The sequence below is a fragment of the Sciurus vulgaris genome, assembly GCF_902686455.1.
Source record: "Sciurus vulgaris genome assembly, chromosome: 3".
Taxonomy (NCBI): domain Eukaryota; kingdom Metazoa; phylum Chordata; class Mammalia; order Rodentia; family Sciuridae; genus Sciurus; species Sciurus vulgaris.
This window is the reverse complement of record NC_136463.1, coordinates 158,338,414-158,363,508: the sequence shown is the minus strand read 5'-3', so window position 1 is coordinate 158,363,508 and position 25,095 is coordinate 158,338,414. Positions and strand designations below refer to the sequence as shown.

Below are 25,095 nucleotides of genomic sequence, written 5' to 3'. Positions count from 1 at the left end.
ACCTATGAAAAATGCCTCCCTAGATTTTTGCATCAAGTGTTGATGGCCAGAAAAATGTGTTCTCTCTACCCACAGGGTACTCCAGGAGGGGAGCCGGGGAAGGGAGGACCTGGTGCCTCTTCATGTGTCCTACTCCGTGAGCACACCTCTGCTCAGGATGTAGACAGGCCTTGTTTATGTTTCTTGTCTCCCCCATGAGACTCTGAGCTCCTCAGGCTGAGGAAATCACTCTCAGCTTGGTTTTTACCTGAGGGTATGTGAAAGAGGGCACCCAACAAATGCTCAGTGAATAAAATACGAGTGTGAAACAGACTCCTCATTCTGAGTCAGTGTTCTGCAGTTCCAGTAGCCTGAGCCCCCAGGAGCCTCTCTTTTATTTGGGAATAGCTGAGAGGTGTGTCAGAACTTCTAACGTCTTCTCAGAAGTGACAGAAAAATGAGAGCATTTTCCTTGAAAAATCTTTCAAAACCCGCCTCACTTGTCAGCTCTTAGTCACTACTTCCTCTGGGTTTGGGGATCCCCTTCCACTGAGGTGCAGGTTCCTAGTGCCTCTTGGGCAGAAACTATCCCAGGGTTCCCCAAAGACCCCTTTCTGCAACCTCATCTTCTCCCTCTTTATCACCTACTCTCCTTTTCTTTGTCCTTAAGCTTTTTCCATTTTTTAATGATTTCATTATTGCAGCTGTGAAAGGACCCACTGTCTCTCTGCCTCTTTCATGTGTACTCACGTTGGAAATTATGAACAGAATGGAGAGAAAGAGAAAGCAAGACTCTGAAAACAGTTCTTTGAAATGGCCAGCTTGCAAGTCACAGGGAACTGGTGTCAACTCTTGATTCAGATCACCAAGCGTATCTGCTGCCTGGCAACCATCTTGCTTTTGGATTTTCATATGAGCTCAGAAGGATGCTCGGGAAATAACACAGGGTAGGGGTGGACATGGAGTTCCTGAGAGCCATCGCTCTTCTCCCGACAACATGTCCCTAGGTTTGCCCCTGATTTCGACTTGGCTCCATAGTGAGGGTCATCCTCTAATGAGATGGCAGCTCACCCCTCAGGGAAAAGGGAGGTGGTAAATCCATGGTGATTAAATTCTACCTGACCAAAGGTAGGAGCACCAATTTTGGTCAAGTTGAACATGGTTTCAACTACCCACGCTTCTTCTATTACCATCATATGGTCTCAGTTTAAAGATTTGCTTTCCTTCAGTCAAAATGCTGGTTTCCAACATTAAACACACCAGTCAAGGCTCAAAGTACTGAGGCTGAGACCTTAATGCTACTCTTAAAATGTTTCTGATGATAGAGGCAAAATCAGGGTGAGAAGGGAGACTCTTCCTTCTTGCCTGGGAAGGCTAAATCACAACACGTGGGTTATATATTCAGACTCAGAGATACTTATCACCTCAGAATTGTGCCCTGACTTAGAAAGCAGACTCCACTTTAAGTATGAGACCATCTTTCTCCTTTCCTGCCTATGTTCCTTCCCCTAAAATTATCAATATGTAGAAAACTTGAGTGACAAAAGCCATTAGGGGACATTACATTGGCCCCTTAAACATGTGATTGCAGACGTGAGAAACTATAGTGTGTGAATTTATGCTTTTAATATTAAGGGGGTTAGAAAAGAGAGGATACAACTAACAATGCTTTCCTCATCCTCTAATGTGCATGTTTTGGGTGACTTGTAGTTGAGGGGCCAGAAGTTTCTCAGAACATTCTCTAACTAAAGAGAGTCAACTCCCAAAGGCAGGTGGATGTACTGTTTGGACTCGAGCTCAACCTTGAAAGGGTTGTGTGCTAATGAGGCTGTGGTTTACCAGTTACAGAGAAGAAGGTAATAAATCAGTTGGGGTTCAATCCATACCCAAAGCACCTTCCCTGGCAACAGTAGCAGTTCAGTCAATGCCAGAAGGATGGATGAACGGAGGGATAGATGGACAGATGGATGGATAGATAGATGGATGGAAAAATGTACTTTGGACCAATGTTCAGACTCTTTGGAAAATGTTGATGACCCTCAGGTACTTCAAAGAAATTATTCTCAGAAAGTGCTAGAGATTCTGCTTATAGTGCCCCTATGAGAAGGCAGAAAAATGTCCCCACTTTGAGCAGATGCCACCTGTAGCAGGTGCCCAGGTTAATGAGTAGCTTGATTTTGGCCCCACTTGCCCCCTCAGTCCTATGGGGAGGCTAGGTCATTGTTTCCCAACAGAGGCGCCGGGGTGAGGAACCCAACCCGGGCGAGAGAAGGTTGGTGAGACTTCAGGGCTGGTGATATGCTCCTAACTTCTCCTGTGATCATTCCCACGTCTGCCACTTAGTCTCATTATATTCTTTCTTTTCAGCTGGATGATGCTTTCAATGCCTGAACTATTTTTCATTAATTTCCACCCCAATTCGCCACAAAAATCTTCTCATTGTTTGAGATAATGAGAAACAGATATTTAAGTAGTCAATAACTCCAAATATATTTGCGAGATTAAGCAGGCTCCCAACTGTAAAAGTTCTGAGCTCCTCAGAGAAAAGCAATGTGAATGCAAAGAATTTGAATTTTAAGAAACAATAAATTCTGAGAAGCCACGGGCAGGAAAAAAAGTAAGAAAAAAATTCACACATTAGGTCGTGTTTTTTCCACTCCTATTTGCAAATATGGCTACTGATTTAATAAGCAATTAGGACATTTGGCTGTCACAATAGCTGGAATGAGTGGACATTTTATTTGTTGTTGGCCATTGGTCTGTGGTCTTCACATGAATCATCTTGTTTATTCCTCATGCTCATCAAATGGGAGACATGAGGACTTGAGAGGATAAGTGATTTTTCTCCTGGTTTCACTTGGGGAAAAACTGAGGAGGGCAGGGTAGTACACAGTGAAACCCCGGGGAAGGCCTGGCGCCCTTGGAATTGCATGCTTCTACCGAGTGGCGGCCGGGACTGGAACCAGGTGGTCTGAATCCTCAGCCTGTGCTGTAACCCAGGGGTCAGCTAACTACAGCCTAATGGGCCAAATCTGGCGCACCGCCTGTTTTTATAAAGTTTTATTGGAACACAGCCATCCTCATTTGTTTACCTATCACCGGCGGTTGCTTTCCTGCCACAGTGGCAGAGCTGAGTGCTTGTGGCAGAGACTGTATGTCCTTGAAAGCCTGCAATATTTACTAACTGGCTTTTCACAGAACAGATTTGCAAGCCCCTGTTCTCACCCAGCAGGGGTGGAACCAGAAGCAGCCCTCTCTCTCCCTGGCTGCCTTGACTCTGCCTGAACCTGCCTAAGGACGAGGTGTCTCAGTCAAGCCAGGTTCTCAGTGAATCCCTGAAAAGAGAAAGCATCTCCTATAGCAGTGTTCACGGAATGCCACCCAGACCCGGAGGAGTCACCCAGGTTCCCAAAAGAAACACTTTGAAAGACTCCGGTGGTGAGTCTTCTCGCTCAGAAGAAAAGGCCATTTTGCACATAAACACTGCTTTAGGCTTGGCCTGTCTGAGGAGTCCTTTATGTACCTGTTGAAAATGAAGTGCTGATGAAGAGGGACATTTCAAATAAAAGGCTTATTGAATCTGTGCGATTAAACAAGCAACAGAAAAAGGTTGGCTCTTTCAGAAAAGTTTATAGAAGATAGTAGAAGAATGTGGTCACGCCCTCTGATTTGTTTGGAGAAAGGATCTTAAAGTACAAAGCATCCCCGAAGAATGACTTTCCATTTGTTTTATGAGCAGTATAAAGAAGAAGATCGCTGGGGGTTTTTAGTGAGCTGGCTGAAACTGTGAGGGTCCCCCTTTCTGTCCCCTGTCCTCCGTCTACCCAAAATGCCCCTAAATTCAGATTTCCTGGCTCACTGGGCTCGGCCACCTCTCAATTTTCTGCTGGCACTTCTGCTACCTTCTTTCAAATAGGGCTTGACCTTTTGTGTTCTTGGAGAAAGAAGTCAGTGAAAAACATTTTCTTCTACCCTTAGACCTCAGCAGCTGTTTAGATTAACCATAAACTTGTTGGGAGGGGAGGTGTCCAGACTCTGTGACAGGAGAGGGCAGTGTGCACAAGCCAACCTTGCAAAGAAATCTGTGTCCCCTGAGCAAGGATGGCCGCCAAGCAGTTACACGGTTCACACGTCTGATCTCCATCCTTCCCTGCTCAGCAACACCTAGCCTTAATCTGGCAGCTGGAGGCTTGGGGGTGGGGAGGGGAGGAGGATTCACACACCACAGCTGCCTATCTGGAACCCTGGCAGGGTTTAGGAATACTTCTCTGCCTTTCATCAGAGGACTACGTGCAAGAACACTGTTTAACCCTCTCTGTGTCTCAGAAGTGCTTCTAGTAGACAGGTTGTGAATCCAAGGAGAAAGGCTACCTGTGGTCCTGCATCCTGGGCTGGGGGATGTTGCACTGGTGGACAAAACCTCTGGGGGGCAGGGAGTAGGGGGTGAGGTTAGGGATGGAAAAAGAGGTGGGGCCACAAAATGGCAGAGATTAGCCAGTAGGTATCAAATAAATAGAACTCAAAACCTGAGGCAGCCAGTATCAGCTGCCAGTCTGCTCAAATAGGTCTCTTTTAAGACCACTCCCCTCTATGTCCATGAGACAGCCTTGACACTCATTTTCTCCTAGTTCTGCCTGGATGGAAACTGCAGAAAGGTACTCAGTGAAACCCAAAAGATGGGGCACAGTATGCTCAGAAATGATCTGAGACATAAATCCATATTGATGGCCATCAACAGGAACTGCGGATGTTCCCTTTAGCATCCATCATTGTAAGACAGCAGTTCTGAATCCTGTTCTCCAAGGACCACTTCCACAAGGGCACCTCTGCCTGGAGCTCTATGGGTCTCTAACAGGTGGATCACCAGACCCAGATCTCTGCTCCTCCTGCCAAAGCCTGCAGGCTCCAACAGGAACAAAATCTCTAGTATTCACTAAGAACTGATAAAAAAACAAAAACCCACCTGGTCAACAAATGCAGAACTCTTGACTATGGGCTTTATGTATTTTTACTGGTTCAGAAAGTATCAGTAAAAAGGGAAAAAATTCATCACCCTAATGATACCACTTTTCAGTCCTTCCCCCCCCCACCCTGCCTTTGTATAGTTTTTAATTTGTTAAAGCTCAAATCCTACAGAAAGATACATGATGGCACCATGTTTATAGCTACTGCTTATAAAAAAATTGAAAAGAAAAAAATGCACACCCAGACTACATTAAGATCTGACTCATAACGACAACGAAAAGGGCTTTTTAAAAATCCCATGACAACTCCGTTTATTCATTCTCTCTTCTCTTTTCCCCTTCTCTACAGTTCTCTTTTCTCCATGACTTCCCTTCAGTACTAACACACTCTGGTACACAATCTAAGTGTATATAAAAAGCAGAAAATACAGGTGATTAGAATAAAAAGGCAATGTTGCGTGGCAAGATATCAGTAAGAAGCAGAAAATGAAAGATACTTGGAAATATGAAAGATCAGAATACGTAATAAGCCCAGATCCAAAGACCACTTTTATTGCATTTCCCTAAAGATTTACTGAGTATACATTGATCTCTTCTAATGAATGAGATTACTTCTGGCACATGGTTAATTTATAATGGAAAAGAAAAAAAAAAAAAACCCAATTCGAGAACATACTAGCCATGTAAATTCCTATTGTTAATGATGTTTCGACATCAACTTTCCATATCTCGCCTGCCCAGACTGATTCTCTCTACTTCCCTTTGAATGGAAAGACTGATTTTCCCCCCCAAACCAAGAGAGGGTTCCTGCTGTTCTGCCCTTGAGAGGAACAGAATGCATGCTACTAGGTTAGAGGAAACACATGTCCTCTTTTCTTTCCCAATGGAAGGGATGGCTTGAGTAAAAGTGCCCAGAGAGTCATGCTAAGATTAAGCAGCCCTTAGCAGAAGAAGCCACCCCAGAGCCTTAGATTCTGACTACCACCTCCGAGCTCCATTGTAAAACATGCCAATGTGATCATAATCGTCCCTTCTCAATTCCAGCTCTGATCTTGATTGTGTTCCTTGGCCAAGTCTCTGTTCCCCAAGACTTGGTTTTCTTTTTGCCAAGATGCTTGCCATCTTCCACAACAGCCATGGTCTGATCCTGGCTTTGTGTAACCCCTCAAGCAGCCCATTGGGAGCGCACTGGAAATTCTTACCTTCAAACTACTAAGCGCCATGTTTATTTTGGCTAAATGAGCACTGCCCACTTGGATTAGATTTTATGTATATATTTTCTACAAGCAAACACGACTGGACCTTGCAGTTCCATGGCACATATAGCTTCAAGGAAAGCACCTGTGCCTGGCCTGTTTGTTCTCTTATGGAGGCAAAGTTCTTAGCTACCATGCTTGTCAGTCATGACCCGACATGAGGTGCACACAGAACAGTGTTTGTGGCAGTTGCCAGCACACCTTGACCCAGCCTTCCTGGGAGTGTTGAGCTTCAACAACCCAAAGAGTGTCAGGTGAAATAACATGAGCAGAATTCACTTCCCCAATATGATCATTACCTCGGGTCCTGAAGGTTAGACCATGAATTCAACTGTAATCCAAGTCGTTCAGTTTGGATCTCAGCTTTCCTTCCAATACTTAGGATTTGCATTCGCATAAATCTCACACCCAGAGAGCACAAATAGATGCACACAAATACTCTTAATACTTCAAAATGTGGAATGCAGAGTGGCATGGATTTTTGGGGAGGTGAGGAAGGATAAGTGAGGAAAAAAAAACATATTCTATATAGGTTTGTCATTTTCCTCTCTAGTGTCACTTTTTCCCTTTCCCCTTAGTGCTGTGGGTGCCGAGTGGCAAATTAGGTGAGATGATTTGGAGTCTGGGAACACATCTAGGTGGCAAACCAGGAATTCATCTCTTTCTAGCCAGAAGTTGGACAGATTAACGAGAGTAAAGATAACTAGTCTAGACATGGGATATAAAAATGGCTGACTTTATCTCTGAAATGCTGTCACCTATAGGGCTAAACCCAACCAGTGCAAAGGGTACAGCAGCCCTTAAATTGCTGGCAGAAAATTCTCTGTCATTTGGTGGGGTCAGTGTCTCCATGTGTGCTTTGACAGTCAGGTCCACTGCAGGGAAGCATTTAGAGTGGTTCCTGAGTTTAGCATTAGAAATTTAACAGTGTCAACTAGTTGGACTGCAAAGAGAGTGAAGTGTAGACCCTGCTGCATTACAAAAGCACCAACGGAACCACTGGCCAAACTTGGAGGCCTTTTTGTTTTTCTGGATGAGGCAAGCATCCCAAATTCTTTCTTTGCCTTGTTCTCTGTTTACTTTCTTAGGGATAAAATGTCCTTTTCTGTTTTTCAGGCCTGAATTTCAAGTGCACTAACTCTATCACCTATGGGTCTCCTTATTCCCTTTATGAGACACCAGTTCCTGAATCCAGCAACTCTTCCTCCTCACGATTATCACTCCTCCTGTCTTTTCCTAATGTCCATCCCTCACAAGACTGCCTGCCACTGCACCTCACCGGGGGTTAATTGAGACTGCTGCCTTGGTACCCTGGGGCTGGAAAGAAACCATCTTCAGGCTAAAATAAATCATTGCCACCTCATTTCACTTTTAATTTACTACTTTTTTTTTTTTTTTTTTTGTTCTGTCTTCCCATTGCTTCTCCTTTCTCGCCACTCCTGAATTTTCAGCCTCACTGCTCCCCGTTGGACAATGCAGGGTTGAAAGGTTTATCTGTAACCTATTTGTCTCTATTATAGGTTTCCAAACTTTAATTAAACAAGAGACACTGAGGATCTCAATCCCCGAATCTACAGGTGTTGGTGGTGCCATCTAGTGGTGGGAAGGTGAGGCATCTATTTTCTCCTGAGAGCTTTGTCAAATTTGGAAATTTACTACCCCCACCACCAAATTCACATCACATGGGGGAGGGAAAAGGCATGCCAAAAAAAAAAAAAAAAAATTTTTTTTTCTTTTTTACCTTTAAAATTCTCACCTGCAAAAGCCGAGATGGGTTCTGGAAAAAAAAAAAAATTGAGTTAGATAAAGGGAAGAAATAATTGTATGAATATGATGACTATGATGACTTCCTCTAGGCTATTTGGTAATACTCCATAGGAAGTGCCCCATGTCCTCCATGTATTCTAGGCTCTGTCTAACATATCATCATCGAGTTGGGGTGGGTAGAGAGGATTTTCAAAATTGCTTTGGAACACAAAATCCTTCACAGAGTAATGGGTCCCAAAAGCATTGTAATCAGTCACTTATCACTGATTACTTTCTCAGACCCAGGATTACTTTTAGATGCCCAGGACCTGAGAGTTGCCTAAGGGGACTGGAGTGGTCCCAGTTTTGCTTCCTACATCATGAGGCACACACAAACCTGGGACTTGGGGGCCAAGAAAAGCACTTGGTGACTCTTTACCACTACTCTGGTCCTGTTCCTTCTCAGGATTCCTCTCCTGCTTTTGGGACTGTCCATGACTCTGATAGGAGATGGTCAGGGTAACCTTGGGGTGGCTCCTGCTGCAGGATGAGGACCTGGGTAAGATGTGTGCCCTCCGGAGGGCTGCTGCTGTGCCTTTCTGACCAAGGTGACCATAATGGTGTCCCTCCCATGTTGGTCATCTGGTATGCAATGTTTAATCCTGCAGCTTAGGACTTGGGCATTAGAGGTATTAGCTTTAAAGCAATGTGTAGCATCTTATTTCACATGCCATACTTTGCCCTGCAACTCACTGATATAAAAGAACTGCTTGGTAATTGTATTATCCCTCTTATGTACCATGTGTCCTCTTTTAGCTCATACTGAAGGCTTCCATTAAATCCATCAAACCTTTCTGGCATGTAATTCTGACTGGCAGTTGTTCTTGACCTCTAGCATTTTCTTTGCTAAAAACTGGAGTTTGATGATGGGGTCTCAGCACCCTGAATCTTCATGTACTTAGTGTACATCTATTGCTGATTGGGAACAGGGACATAAGCTTTTACCTCATCTCACACCCTCCCACCTTGAATTCAGCCCAAGATACAACTACACTCACACCTTGCCACATACCCTGCCCTCTGGGGAATGATTAGTCTGAAAATGGTCTCTTGTTTCTTCTTGTCTACCCCAGCCCTTGGTGTCTTATTTAAGAGAGCCATGCAGAGTCAGGTGGTCACGTACCCATGCAACTCTCCAGTGGGACATCAGTGCTTATCCGGATGTCGTCAATGGCGATCTCTCCTGCACGTCCTTTCCCTATTACTCCCTCGAACACAATCTAGAAGGTGAAAGAACAAGAGCCATGGTTAATTGAGTTTCCTGGTCCAAACTGCAAAGATTTTTTGATTTTCTGTTAACTGCAGCTTAATGCATGTACACATAGTGTGTGTGTGTGTGTGTGTGTGTGTGTGTGTATTATTGCACCTGGTACACATCTGTTGACCACATGGCTATAGCTCTAGAGATCTAGTTTTTAAAAGAGTTAGTTCAAATCAAATGCATATTTGGAGGGAATAAAAAAATCTAACAAGGTGATGGATATTTGTTGTCCAGTAACTAGAATGTATTAATTAAAAGAGCTACAACTGAGAAGTGTTTAAAGGGGGACTGAAATTTCTCTAGCTATTTTTGAATTTCTTTTCTCCCAAATTTTTCAAGTGCCAATTCAGGTATTTGAAAACTCAGAGGACATGAGCAGGTGGGGGTAAGGTGAGAAAGATGGCACACAGGTGTGCCTTGTGGGTACCATTGCATTATGGCTCATTAGTACGCATTACCTTAGGGGTCCATTATTGCATCTAAGAGGGAAGCAAATTTGCCCTTTCACTGATGGTTTCTGAGTACCTACTATGTGCTAGGTACAAGGACAATAATAAAATCTCATAACCGAGACTCTACCCAGAGAAACTCACTGTCTAGTGGCTGAGACAAAAATGCAAATGGGCACTTATAATGCATATATTAGGTTGGTAAGTGGGAACCCACTCCCCACCCAGCTCCCCACAGAAGCCCTTTCTGCTCTGCGGTCTTCAATCACTCCTCATTTTCTCCCTCCCCAGGTTCTTTCTGCAAACGAGCACATGTCCTCTGGCAAGCTGAGCGAGCAGTTGGCTGCCTCACCAGCCATCTGTTGCTGCTCCTCGTCTGGGGAGGAGCAGGTTAATGCTTTGGCTGGTTCTCAGTCACCTCATCCAGTGTGTCGACTCCTACCCAAGATGCAGCTACAGCTGCGTGTGCCCATCTGTGCCTCAGTCTCTTGCTCTATGGGACAGAGATAATATAACTCAATTCCTAGAGCTGTTGAGAGAGAAGCCACTTGTTTAAGACTCTCTCAGGTTTGCTGGCCACCGAGTACAAACTGCATCTGCCCCCTTCCTGTGCTCAAGCACCCCAGGACAGGTCCGGAGGGTATTCCCTTTTCCTCTTCCATTCTGAGGCACTTGCAGGCCCCTTCCCTTGTGTGTGGAGGGTTTGTTTGTTGTTTATTTCCCTGGTTTCTGTGTCCCTTTGTCAGCCTACCTGATAGCAATCTAAAATAAAATGGAGAGAAGAAACATTTGTTGGAGAAGATTTCAGCAATATAAAAGGCAATAGGAGGAACAAAGAACCAAGTCTGGGTGTAGAGATAGGCACATTCTGAATAACAAATAAGAGTGTCATTTAGTTGCCATGGCGACGTGAGAAGCACAATGAAAACAGCAGCGCTTAACCATGTCCCCTAATGATGAATGGGCACAGCCCTTTGAAATATTGAAACACGGATCACGATTCCCTTGGATCCAACTTCCTCCACCACCCCACCTGAAACTCCATGTCGTAGCTGGGCAAGATGATGCGACCGTGCTTCCACTCGCCACCCTGGTCCTCGCGGATGACCCAGAGGAGCTTGCTCTCCTGGCTGGCTTCGCGTACCACCTGCAGCGCCACCCCGCGGCCGCCCGTGGCTTGGTACTGGAACTCCATGCACACCGGGCTCCGGGGCAGGTGGACAGGCGGGCTGATGAGCCGCCCGTACTGGCCCTCTCGCCGGCCGTCACTCTGCAGCCGCAAGAAATTCCTGTCATCTGGGGAAACAAACCCAAACAGATCCTTGATAAATGCTTGGGAAAGACACCAGTTTGCAGCTGTAGCCCCTCCAGGGAAAAGCTGGGACCAGTGTTTTTTGTTTTTTGTTTTTTTAAATTCATGTCCTTGTTCCCCTGTCCTTTCCTTAAGGCTTCTTCAGAACCCTGATTCTCCTCTTGAAGGCCTTTCTTCAGTCTTTAAGTCAGACCAATCCCTCTCTTATTTCTCTGTATCACTTTCTTTGTATCACCATATAGCACCTGGTGTAGCTGGCTTTAAGTAGTGTTGGCTGGTTGTCTTTGACTTGTTGCCTCTCCCTGTGGTCTCAGAGGTCAGGCCCACATCTTACTCATCATGGGCTTGCCTGAAGGGCCAATGCAGTCTGAACTGAATTACAAGGGTACAAGGGAACAGTTTACAGGGGGTGAAGCGGCTGCTAGATTGGAGGTGACTCTGGCTAGGTGGTTTATGTTTCAAGCCTTTGACGTCTTGGCTGGGCACTGTCCAAATGGAAGACATTTAAAACCTTCTGTCTCTGCCAGTGCTGCTAGATGATGCCTGGGCTCCTGTGCCTGTGACTTGGAAGCCCATGTCAGCTTTGAACAGAACAGGGGGTGGTAGCTGAGTACAGTGACTCTGATGCCTAACATTCCACCCTCTTCTTTGTACGCTCCAGGGAGGGCTGAACTTGACCTTTCTCAAGCAGTCAGCTCCAATGATAAAGATACGGTCATTACTGCCATAACAAAGGCTATGTGTTTAGCAGAGAATATACACGTTCTGGGAAATTAAAGGTTCACCAAGTCCAAATGTTTGGAGATTGACCCTTTTGATGGATTGATTTTGAATACATCAGACACTTCTGGGGAAGACAAGTTCTCATTGCGGTTGGCAGACCCCCAAGCCTTGCAGACATAGGTGGGGACACCAGTACTTGCAATTCCAGCTTGTTCAAGAGCACTCTGGTCACATGTACAGAGAGCAAGTTCCATCTGAGGAGGAAATCTCACTATCTGCTTTAGGCCCTGAAACACAGGGGCATCTGAGACTGAACACTGTGCAGGAAGGCAGAGACACACTTTTACTACACACCCAAGTGTGGAACATGGGCATGTCAGACTCTTCAGGTGATGTTAAGGTGATACCATGGTAGTCGGAGACAAGTGCATAGAGCTCTCTAACTCACAGGGAGTGTGAATATCCTGGACTTGTCAGGGAAGAACAGGCTGGGACTCCAGAGCCCGGAGGCAACCAACATGACCCTCTCTGATCACTGGTTTGCCCCTGTTACTCCTGCTGATGTCATCTTTCTAGGTGAGAGCTGAGCTTGTGGTTGACTTCCCATCATTGACCTAGAAACAGCTCCTTCCTTCTCAACTTTCTGACCATCCATCCTGTCCACCTCCCAGCCTCCCCTAAGCCCCTTCCTCTTGCTAGACTGTCTGAGATGACTACTTCAGAAGCTGCCCTTCCCTGAAATCAAATTTGACCAGTTTAGGGTGCATATGTGAGATTCATTTGTGCTTCCTTCACCAGTCTGAGCTATGTCTGTCTATATCTGCACAAATTCTGACCTCTTCGAGGCCCAAATCAGCACAGATAACTAAGAAGCAACCATCGTCAGAAGAGAATTTTAACAATGAAGGTGTGCTGAGGGAAGAGATACTGATATTCGGTGATCTTTAAACCTATGCTTCTCCCATCAGATCTTATTGCCAGTGCTATTAATGATAATAATTACAACTCGTATTTGCATAATGCTTTACAGGTTACAAAGCACATTGGGTATGCATTATTTCATTTCATCCTTATTATACACCTGGGAACTGGGACCTACTAATCTTACTTTGCACATGATAAAACGGAGGCTCAGAAAGGAACTTGTCCAAGGTAGACAGGCTGCAGAGTCTAGACTTCATTAAGGGTTTTCCCACCTTTCTGTAGTCAACTCTTCATTTCAACTGCCTGTGAGTGCCTTGCCCCAAGTTCTTGTGATTGACCACACTCTGTTTGAGGCAAACTGGTTTCCCCACTGGGCCTGTTGCTTCCTTTTCTCCTTTTACCTATAATTCCTTGCTCCCTCATTTCTTCCTCTACCCCATCTCTTTTGCCAGTTCCTCTCCTAATCATTCTGGCACATTAATCCCCTTCTTCTCTCAACAACTCTAGCATTTACTGACTATACCGCTGATTTCACTGGCTTTCAGAAGGACTTGAGGCCATTTTCTGTGGATTTTGGCAGGTAACTACCCATTACCTGGCACCACAATTTAACTTTCTTATGAGGTCCTGGTCCTGCACATATAGGGTTCAGTGCTGCTTCTTCCCCCTTTATCTAAATATTGTCATTTTTTGGCACTACTCAAGGAAATTTTGTTCCCATGAATGAATGAGTGAATGAACAAATGAGTGGTAAACACATGGATAAAGAGTGCTAGGAGGCTGTCCATTGGAAATGAGGACAGAGGGAGAATCTACTAGATTCTGGCAGTCGCTCAGATTCAGATAATTCCTTCACAATCCCTCCATTCTCTTGAGCCAATAGCTCCTTTCAAAGGTGAGGTGAACTAATAATAACAGAGTGACCTCTGGAGGCATGCCATTGACTGAGACCCCAGAGAGAGCCCCCCCAAATGCTCCTACAGGCCGGGTCATTTCCAAGCTCTTACTGTTTCCACCTCGTCTATAAAGGAAACCAGATTTCAGAGAGTTATTATTCATCCTTCTTCCTTCACAGTTTCACAAATAAGACCCACTTGCTGCCTGAAAACTGCTTGGCAGAAATACTGTCACTTGTGTGAATTTGCATTCTTAAGCAGCAGGGGAATCAGAGCATAATGGTTAGAATTTGGTAAGTAAAATGTGTGTGGTTTGTGAAGAAGTGAGCTGACTGGGTTTCATCTGGGTCCATTCTATTTGCTCATCTTGTTACTAGAACTTTAGGCACGGGCAGGCCAAAGGTTCCACAGCCAGCCGGGCCCTGAGAAGCTCCTCCCCTCTCCTTTCATTTCTCCCCTCTCTCTTTCTCTCACAGTAGGATGATAATCACTACGCATGATTTAAAGAACCACTGCAAGACCAGGGATTAATGCTAGTGGTGTGCTAAGCACGAGCAGCTGAAGGCTCATAATTCAGTGCTGACATCTGAGCTAATCCACTAGTTTGCAGAATCTCCAGATGAGCAGGCCTCTGGATTTCACTTAGTTAAATCATTTGTGCCCACTTGTCTGCTAAGTGCTATGAGCTCCAGGGAAGAAAGATGATATGTAAATTTAAGGAATTAGCAGTTGACATCAGTCAGAGGGACGCTGAGCTGCAAAACGTCCCTGCCTGTCACTGAGAGAGGTCTGATTGGAACCAGGGACAGAATGAAGGAGTGATACAGATCAGGAAAAGTGCAAGGAAAGGTAGAAAAAAAAAAGCAGAGAGGAGAATGAACAAACTGAGCACCTACTACATGCCAGACACTGCACTGGGACTTTATTTACCTTATGTAATCTTCACTGCAAAATTTAGCCCTGTGCAATCAGGATCATTGCCTCCACTTTTACAAAACAACAAACCTGCCCCCCAACAAAACAAAACAAAAAAAACGGAGTCTCAGAGAGTTGAAGCAGTGTGTCCTAGAGTACTGCCAGAAAGTGATGGAAGCAGGATTTGAACTCTGATGGGACTGAGTAAATTGGCCAGGCGTGGCCTTTCTCTGGGTTGGAATCCTGGCCTCAGGCTCAATAACTGTTGAAAGGCTTGGTCTTTCCATCTGCAAAGTGGCTGTCTTAACAGCATTATTGCACAGGGTTGTAGGGAGGCTCAGATGGAATGAGCCATGAAAGTGTTTTGGGTGGTGACAGGGACACAGTAAGAGCTTAATCAATTACTATCACTATACACACTGCCTCCTTTGCTTGCCTTTGTTTTACTTGAAAACAAAAGGTGTAGAAAAGCCACCAAAAACATGGGAAGGTCAATCCAAGATTCAAAAACAAGTATGGTTTGGCCCCAGGACAGTCGAGATGTCCTCTGTAATAAAGTCTGGTTCCCTAGGTCTCTCTGAACCCCAGAAACCTGTTGGCCCCAAGCTGTCCATCCTGCAGGGTTCATCACGTGTCTGCTGGGCCAATCTACACATAGAAGAGTCTGTGGTCCTGGAACAAGGGTGGGACCTCAAGGGATGACTCAGAGCAGGCCAAAACATCCCCAGCACTCTGTCACCCTCTGCTTTAATTCTTCAGAGAAGGTGCTTCCACAGGCCACATGGGCAATGTGTTGTCAAGGCCACAACCCTAAATGCCAGGAGGCCGTAGGTCCCTCATGTCATTTAGACGCTTCTCCTGCTATCCCTGAGGCAACACGGCCAGTTTCTGTCTTCTGACTTAAAAACATTTTCACTTATGAAGAATTAAGACCTTTGGTCTGTGCTTCCCCAGGATACACAACCCTGGTCCCTTCAAATGTCCCCTTTATGCAGCTTTGGTTATGGGGTGTTTCCACTGACCTCTCTTCCAAGCTAAATGCTTTAGCTCTTTAAAGTCATGGTGCCCACACGTAGACCTTGAGATGGAACACGTACTGCAAGTGAAGATTATTCTTCTGGAATATTCTAATTTATGGGCCTAAAATTGCCAGATATCATGGACGCTCTAAGCATATGGAGGCTGTTGAGGACTTGATAGAGAAAAGGTTTGGCATGGCTCGGGGGAGGGGTTATTTAATTGATTGACTTGGACTTTAAGGAAAGGCCCTTTGAATCATCAAGAAGTTGCCTGAACGTGAGGACTGACTAGCTAAGGAAGAACCAGCCCTGCCTGCTGGAAGCTGCCTTCTCGTTCTCGTAGCTGATGGCCGGCCTGCCGGCAATGGACAGCTTCCAACAAAAGACAATGGAAAGGAAACGTGTTCCGTTGCTGAAGGAGAGTGAAGAAATAATGTCCCAGAGATACAATCCCTCTCCTCCTGGACCTGACGTATTCGGGAGACACTTTGCTGGGTCCTTGACTCAAAACATCTGTTGTTGCCAATGATACAGGGAAAACAATCACATGGGAATAAACAACAGGAGTTCAAAAGGGCAGAGAGGAAGTGCAGAGGACAGGGTCCTTCAGGCGTTGCAAACCTGCTGCTGTCTCTAGAAAGGTCTCTTGATATTTCACCTGGCGATTTACAGTCCCATCTGGCTTCAACCACTTAAGTGCTGTGGGAACACGTGACCACAATTGGCCCAACAGTGACGGATTCAATTGTGTCTATACCTCACCAAACCCTGAAATAAATCACCAGCTTGCTCCTCCTGGCTATCGCAAAGCCAAACACACCATCTGTCCAACACACACATCTCCTGGCTAGCATCTTGCCCTCCGACTAGAGCAACCATCTGAAAGAATATTTAGTGCTGCAGGAGATACAGACTCTTAGTGTAGGTCATACCTAAAACATGAGTCAGCCCCTCAGCTGGCCTCCCAAGGTCAGTCTATCTCTGCTAAGGTCCTCAAATTAACAACCAGTTAAAGGAAACATTGACTTTGGATGAACTCAGCAGGATGTTTTCAAGCTTTATAAGAGAACATTCTGTGGTTATATAAGGTTTCAGGCCTGCCCTGTCCTGGAGTCTACCTGAGCTGTTCTTCGGTATGTCAGTTTTCAGGGAAAGTTCTGCTATTGAGACAGTCTTGTCATTCTGCATCTTCATTATCAATCCACATACTTCTGGGGAATTCGACCAATTGTGACTTCCAGGAAAAAGAAGTAATGGCTTCTCTTCTCCACTGTTGTCTTTCCCATGAAGCCAGAGATGTTTTCCTACCTTCCCTAAAGAATGGCCTCTATTCTTTCCTTTCTAGTTAAATTATTCCTTCAATATTGACTTTTTTTTTTTTTAACCCAAGCTGTTCTTGAATTTTAATGATCTCTTATAGTCTACAGCCTGAGAGATTTCTATCCTTATATTTGCAGTTGGTTGTGCCCCAGACAAACCACAGGAACCTCTTTCTGAAGGTAACCCAGTCCAACACCAGTCCAGTGTTTGCTGCAACTGGTCTCTCCTGATATTTTGAACCCAGAGAGTTGCTTTTTAATTTAGAAACACTGATAGCTCACTGTCAAAAATCAAGCCCAGCATAAGTAAGTTCATTCATCAATTACTTCCTTAGATTTCTCTGCAAACACCCACCCACAACACCCACCCACGTTTCTCTTATGCACATTCATGGTGAATCACCGCTCTGGTCTCTGCTCTAATGGAGTTTACTCTGTGGCCCAATGCATCAAAATAACCCCTACGAGGAGTTAATATGTCTACCACTTCTATGTGAAGGGATAGGCACAATTGATAACATCTTAATATTAAGATTCTTGATTTGTGCCCACTTGAGCTTATTTTTGAACCCAGAGTGCTGCCCTCAAGCCCTTGCGTAAGCCTGGCAAAGCTCTCATAACAGCGGACTATGCCAAATAGACTTTGCCTGTTTTCTTCATATCATGTTCATGATTTGAAATTATTGAAATGAGGTAACACTGTAATCATGCTTTATGAGGTCAACCGATGTATAACACAGCACACATGTAGGAACACCACCCACCTGAGGGTTATGAAGCTGACCTGGCTTTATCCCTAGACTTGTTGTCTCATTCCTGACAATATGATGGTAACAACAATGACTATCATTATTCTTATTAGTGTTAGCTTGTGCTTACTTAGGATGTTGTTTTTTGTTGACCAAAAGTAGTTTCTACACCTTCTAATGCTATGTTACATGTTTACTTTACTATGGGTTGCTCAGTGAAGTAGAATGATGTAAAAAATTAAAACGCCAACCACTGAACACTTCCAGCAAGGAATCAGAGAAGACAAATCCCCCTAATCTCTTTTTCTTGGTTTACAGCACGCCAAGAAACCAAAGCATCAGCAAGCGTCCTGAGGTGTGCTCCTGTTACTGTCCAAGGGTCATAGATTTGCAATGTAAATACGACACTCTGGACATGTTCCATACGTGCCCTGACGGATACAGGGTGGCTACCGTGCCAAGGGTATGGCTACTGCAGCAGCAGAACTCAAGCATTAGCTGCATTAATTTTAATTAATTTAAATCTAAATATAAATAGCCATGTAGTGGCTCCTCTATTAAACATGGCAGCTCTAAATACCTGAGCCAGCCCTTGGAGTTTTTGCCTTGCTCCTTACAGACCTGAATCTGATCATCCTCAAGACTGTTCATGATCAAAGCCTTTGAGAATGTAGAAAATACGGCAGCTCTCGTAGGGGGCCACTTTTTTGGTCATTGTGGCCACCAAGAAAAGGTAAGTGGCTTCTCAGAAAACATGGGCAGGCTCCTCCACCACCACCAGGGGTCACTGAATTTGGAACAGAATCCGCAGGGGCTGGGATGAACACACTCCAGGCAGCTCGGCCACAAGCAAAGAGCTAAAAAAAGAATTTCTGAGTGGCTTGAAAGACTATCTTGAAAAACAAAAACAGTGGAATGAGACCAGTGGGTGTCTTGTCAGCCTGAAGCAACCATCAGCACTGGCCAAAAGAACAGAACTAATTGCTGACTTAAAAGGAAAAGGAAGGGAGGCAGGAGAGAAAACACGAGAAAACAACTAAATCAGAAAATATCTAAGGAATGTAAGTAGTTTCCACAGACACTTCTAATCAAATGGCTTGTGTATGATATTTCAACATGGCTATTTCCTCACTTCTTGCCACCCTTTCCCCCAAGACCATTCTCTCTAGGAGACACTTCCTTTCCCAAATTTAATTACTTCTGTCTACCTATCCAATAAGGGGATAAAATACACGGCACACTTCTTAAGACGGGAACAGTCTCCTCTTTGTGGAATAGCAAAGCGTGGGTGATACGGTAGCTTTCAGGTTGACTCGGTGGCACAGTGACTGTGAACCCATCAGCGTTTGTCCCACCCCCAGACAAGCACAGCTGTTTCCTTTCTCCTGCCGGCTCCCCTCAGGGCTTCATTTTTTTTTTTTTTTTTTTTTTTAAAGAAAGGACCACCCTGAACAGAAAGGGCGTTCTATCCTCAGCTGAAAGCCGGATCTTGAGCAGAAGGAAAATGGGAAATGCAGAAACAGGGTTTTTTAAAAATCATCAGAGGATAGAGGGAAGGACTCGGAACAATATTATGATTTTGTTTCCCAGAGGCAGATTACAAATGCCACTCTTCCAAACTTCAAGTATTCCTCTGGAAGAGCAAAATAATTGTTTTCCTTCTCAATATCTTTTTTTTTTTTTTTTTTTGGATACCAGGGATTGAACTCAAGGGCACTCAACCACTGAGACATCTCCCCAGCCCTATTTTATGTTTTTTATTTAGACACAGGGTCTCACTGAGTTGCTTAGTGCCTTGCTTTTGCTGAGGCTCTCTTTGAACTTGTGATCCTCCTGCCTCAGCCTCCGGAGCTGCTGGGATTACAGGCATGCACCACCACGCCTGGCCTTCTCAATATCTTAATGGAGGAACAACATTGGGTCTTACAGTTCTTTACAGTCTTAATTTTCTCTGCCCCCATCTATTCAGTCAAAGATTGGAATTCTGCCCACTTTGTGAATTTGCTCAGCAAAGCCCTCCCAAACCGCAGTGTGGAATGAGGACAAAGACTAGAATTCCCAACCAGCAGCAAAGGTCAATGGGCAGGGCATTGGGGGTGGGGGGTGGGGGCAGCATTGGGCAAGGAGGGGCAGAGACGAAGGGCAAGGATTCCAGGGAGGTAACTTAAGCTCTTCCCGAACTGCTACCTGGTAAGTGGTGGCTTTGTAGCCTGGACAGGACTGGCCTCAGACATTCTCCAGGGAGAAGAAAAATCTCCTTACAAAAGTGCAAGAGAAAAAGCCAGAATTATTAGGAAAAAACCCTGAAGATGGACATTGAATAAGAGCCAGTAAAATCTCCCCACTCTGTAGAGAGCCCATGAGTACAACCTTTTATTCAAAGGGCCCCTGCTGAGCTGCACCTTATCCACACCCTCACAGACGCCCCCACGCATAGAGACCACAGACGTGCTCATTCAGACACCATGTGTGCACGTGAGCGCACACCCCACCAGCCTCCCCTACGTTTGGATAAAAAATGGGGGTTGGGAAAACCCACCAATTAATTGGACCCGGTCTCAAAGGGGAGGAAATGAAATGAAAAATCCAGGCTGGGTTATAAAAATAAGTATTTTTTTCCAACATGCAGGAGGCTCATTATATTAATTAAACATTATTGCAGTGAGTGAGGGGGGAGGGCGATTAAGGCTGGGACTCGGCTAAGTGTTCTCTCCTGTGCCCGAGGCCGTGGCCATCTTCAGATACTAATCTCTCTGAGCACTCAAATGCTGAAGAGATAAACACTTGAAATATGAAAATGTTTTTCTCCAGAGCAGACGCTGTGACCCTCCAGGAAACAAAGTATGGGCTGTGTCAGAGGCTGACCCCAAGCGCTCTCCTAGTGCTGTCCTACTGCTGTTCCCTGGGGACAAGGGGACACCTCCAGGCCTTGGGCAAGGGGCAGCAGAGCAATTCTGAGGAAGCCGGCAGCAGGGGAACCCTTTCTCCCTTTTATTTTCCAGTCTTTTCCCTTTATACACTAGTAACATTTAGTCCTCTAAATTTCCAGAATTAACCCCTTTCCTCTCAAATGCTTAAAAAGAAATCTAAGGTTCAGGCTGAAGGTGTAGAAAAAAGGAAAGATAAAAGTAGTGTGTACCAGTTAGTGAGAGTCACTTGTTAAATTTTCTGGAATTTTGCAAGCAAGTTAAACGTAATCATTATAAATTTATATATTATAAATTATATAAAATTACCATAAATCATATTAAAACCAAAAGGTAATAAAGATCCCAAATGCCACATTTCCTAATTATTTTAATACATTTTGGTCAGTACTTTGCTCCTAAGGAAATTTATAGCTATAGCATCTCTACAGTAGAAAACCTCTCCCTCAAACCCTGCGCTCTTAGCTCTGCCTCCAATGCTGTATCAGTGACTGGAACCGAATGACAGTGAGCACATTTATACCACTGGAAGCAGCAAATGTCCCAAGCACATGCTGTTTTCTTCCAGCCCTTGGAAAGCAAGTTGTTAAACACTGACCGGAACACCACGGGGGAGAACTGGACAGTGGAAAGGTTAGACAACTCTTGCTACTCCCTGTTTAGAAAGGCTGGTGGCAACCCCTCTCTGTCAACAGAGTGGGCACAGGCTTCTGAAACCTGGCTCTCTGAAACCAAAGGGTGAACTTAACCATATTTCAAGGACTGCCAAGTGTCAGACAGCTCTGCTTGACACACCCATGGGTGTTACACCTGGGACACCCATGGGTGTGGCCACATTTTAGTCCCTTGACTTGGTAGGCTCCCAAAGCGGTGATGCATTCCGAAGTATCCCTCAGAGTCAAGGCTAGTGGTTTCCCAATGAGCCACCTTGGGAACAATACCAGGAGATATGATGGTGGCAGCCATGCTGGCTATGGAAACTAGAGGACCCAGATGACTCCTCCCAACTCCTAGGACCTCCTAATGCTCCTTCCTTCTTTTCCTTTTATCCTGACCTTTCCCTCCCCCTCCATGATGCCAGGCTGTGCTGTAATCACAGGAGAGGGCTGGAACCAGCAAGTGACTCGTCTGTGAGATGACGTCTGCAGCAAACACTGGTGGTTTGTGGGCAAAGAAGAGAATTGCTCTGCGGTGGGAAGTGATGAAGCTTGCAGGGGAATCTGGGGTTGGAAAACATGGAGCAGGTTGGCCTCATGTCCTTCCTCTCCCAGCCTTAAGCTGGCTTACCTGGAAACGTCCGGTCGCTGGGGCTGGAGCTGCTGGTCCAGGTGCTCCTGAGCCACTTGGCATGGTCGTACATCCAACCACAGGGCTCTTCGGGGAAATCGAAGTTGCAATTGAATCCTGAAGGGAGCTGCAAATCTTTGTCTAAAATGGGGAGAAAAAAAATAACTCAAAGGAAGGCAAATGAAATGGGTCCAGAGAACAGCCACAGTGGTGCTATTTAAATGGCTGGCAAGGTCTGTCTGCCGAGCAGAGAAAGAAGTGGCTCCCTTTGCTTATTCATTTAACTCATCTTGGCGATCGCTGGCTTTCGGGTCAGGCTTTGGTCTCATCCTTCCCAGGCATGAAAGCCAAGTCTGCCAGTGGTTCCCATAGTAAGCAATTATAAATGAGGCCACCAAATGGCTTCAGGCTCTAATCAGCCTCTTCTGTCTACCTCGGAGAGCAGACAAATGTGAAAATTGCTGTTCCCTAAATGCCAGAGAAGAATGTCTCCCCAGTGCCTCAGTGGAAGGCTGGCTCCCAAAATGTAGCAGCTCATCTCCTGCCAACCTGGCTCTCGGAGGTGGTGGGGCAGCCTGTTGGCATCCAGAGAGGCTGGAATGCCTGGGAGGTACTGGCCGGAGAAAAGAAAGTGGCCTCAGGAACAAGGCAGGCTTGTTCGCCACCCTTCACCTCTCTGTTGATGCATCTCTTATTTCAGAAGACCAGGAGAGTTTGGCAGCTCCAGACAGGTGATTCGACATGTTAGGAGCAAGATGAAGGGACCAGACTAGCAGGCCACCCGGCTCAGTGGTGACCAGGAGAAGAAATAATTTTACATTGTGAAGTCCCCGAAGTCTGGAATCCCAAGGGAGGTGGAAAATGCTTTCCCTGTGGAAATCTAAGAATTGATTTCACAAATGGCCTGACCCATCTGCTTGGGATGTTCATCTGCCTAAGCCTGAAGACTGATCCAAAGGGGTTTCTTTGGGGTTCCAGCCAACTCCAAAAGTCTAATATGAGCTAGTGTCGAATACATGCTTAAGTGAGGGTTGTGTGGAGGTGGGGAAGGAAAGGAAATGGGAACCCAAATTTGGACACTTGCCAGCAGTGGCTGCAAAGACAGCGGAAAAGTGCTGGCCAATGATGGCGGCGGGGAGGAAGTGGGGTCTTTGGCTTCTCACTTCCCTTCCCAGGGTTCCCAGAGAGGAATTTCCGTGGGGAAGTTTCAGAATGCAGGTTAGGAAGTCTGAAGGGAGCAACATATTGGTAGAAACAAATTGCTCATCATGGAACTGAGGAAGCTTACGTCGAGGGGGACAGGGTGCTGCTGACCTCAGGAGCAGAAGGCACATTACCGCAGATTTCTTTTTGTGCCTCCCATTCCCAAGAGAGAGTATTTAATGCGTGCCCTCCCTTGGCCAGAGTCAGCGTGAGTCAAGAAGAAACACATGGAATCTATTACAGAAGCATCAACCTGTGGCTTGGAAAAGTCGGCCCTTAGCCCTCACCATCCCCTTCTCTCAACAATTTCTGAATGTCTATTTTTCCATTCAAAAATATAGCGTAATTCAATATACCATAATTCCTCTCTAATGTTTACATGCATACTGTATCTCAGGAACCAAATTCCACAAAAAAGATCTTTTGCTAAAAAGGAGAAGGGAAGAACCATCAAAGAAACCTCAAATCAAACAAACCATTATAAATGGTAAAAATTATATTAAAAGTAAACTTCTGAAAATCTGCTGCAGAACCCTTAAATTTTCCTTTGGATTGTCATTTGGATAGAATCCCCACCCTGGGGCCCCCATCAAGCTAACTCTATGAATCTAATACCGTGCATTAACTCCCTATGCATTCCATTTTTGGCTCTCAAACTGTCTTAAACATGTCTTGGAAAATTCTCCAAGTCTCCTTCTTCTCTTCATAAAACAAAAACAAGTTCATTAAAATGTCAGGATTCTGTATTCAACCAACCCTGACCAATAGTGTCCTCCACCCACACGATATACAAAAGCACATTCCCTAAAGCATATGCATTAAATTATCATTTTTCAGTCACACAACTTCAGCATTTATTTTTGGCTTTCCTCCCATTCTTCTTAGTAGCCCTTTTTTGGAGCCATCCTCCCAGATCTGTGTTCTTTATACTATCAAAAGGCTGCGTGTGCATTTCACCAGCTACCTACATCTTTATGTCTTTTCCTCGGTCTCTTTGCCAATCTTTCCTCATTTTTTCTAATGAACATTTAATGCTGATCAGTAATTTACTGTAAATCGAAGCTTTCAAACTCAAAATTCTAGCCAGAAATGCCAGGTGTCCCAAAACATGTGATTTATTAGGAGTGTCCTAATACTTGGTGACCTTAACAGTATGATTTAAAATGTGACTTACTTCTGGGCCCTTCCAATTATTATTTTGTCTAACTTGGATATGCTTAGAAAATGAAATAAAAGGCATATAGGTTTCCTGTGTGAAGAGATGATCCCAAAACAAGGGTCTCCTGAGTTTCGAAGAACTGGTTGAAGGTGCCTCTTCATACTTCTGCCCCTGCCTCTGGCCTGCACTTGATCATGGAAATGTGATACACTATCCTGTAGAACCATCCCTGTTATACCTTCTTAATCCAGCAGTGGGGAAAGACACAGGGAAACACAATAAAGTCATGGTCAACTGGTGAATAAGCCCAGCTATCACACTCCAGGGACATCACCCAGAACACCGCCAGGTCTTCACTTGACTGTACTGTGGAGACACAGCTTAACGGATTCTGAGGCTGGGAATAGCTTTCCCGTGATAGGAGGAGCACTGTAGTAAGGGTTCAACCATGAGATTGTTTTCCAGGAGGTTTTTCTTGAAGGCTCTGTTTTCTCAGCTGATGACCAATGGGTTCTCACCTGTAGATCTGTACTGGTCACATATTGGAATCCTTCTAGATACACTGTTCCAAGCCTCTTAGTAGTTGTATCTCCCAATCTCCTCCCCAAGAGTCTCTGGATCTCTGACCCAGGGCAACCCAAGTCCCTGACCAGTCACAGGCCAGCCCCAACTCTGACAGCTCTATCACAGATGCAATATACGACACCCACCCTCATTCTTACCATCCTCAAAACTGCAATTCTCCCCACACTCTGTGGCCTCCTCATCAATGGGATAAGGGGTGGTGGTCTCTTCACTCTTCACAGTGGGTCCCAGAGTCTCTACTGTTGGCTTTGAATCTGTGCAAAGGCAAAGGAAGAGAACGCTGAAGCAGCCCGTGCTGAAATGCCCCAAAGATGCCCCAAACTCTTTCCTCGCTAAGTGTGGGCTTTTGAGAGGGAAAGTGA

General features: G+C 45.2%; 1 protein-coding gene across 4 annotated transcripts in view; it reads right to left on the bottom strand.

Annotated features, from left to right (window-relative positions):
• NRP2 (neuropilin 2) overlaps window positions 1–25,095 on the bottom strand; it is a 113,418-nt gene that overhangs the window by 23,304 nt on the left and 65,019 nt on the right. For 2 of the 4 annotated variants that reach the window (XM_079132497.1, XM_079132499.1), the window contains exons 11-15: window positions 24,871–24,987; window positions 21,787–21,927; window positions 10,749–11,011; window positions 9,129–9,225; window positions 7,941–7,976 (exon numbers count right to left, since the gene is read on the bottom strand). In XM_079132497.1, the coding sequence (XP_078988623.1) occupies window positions 7,941–7,976; window positions 9,129–9,225; window positions 10,749–11,011; window positions 21,787–21,927; window positions 24,871–24,987 (654 nt within the window). The remainder of the gene's footprint in view (window positions 1–7,940; window positions 7,977–9,128; window positions 9,226–10,748; window positions 11,012–21,786; window positions 21,928–24,870; window positions 24,988–25,095) is intronic. The other 2 variants (XM_079132498.1, XM_079132500.1) reach the window with 1 other exon arrangement.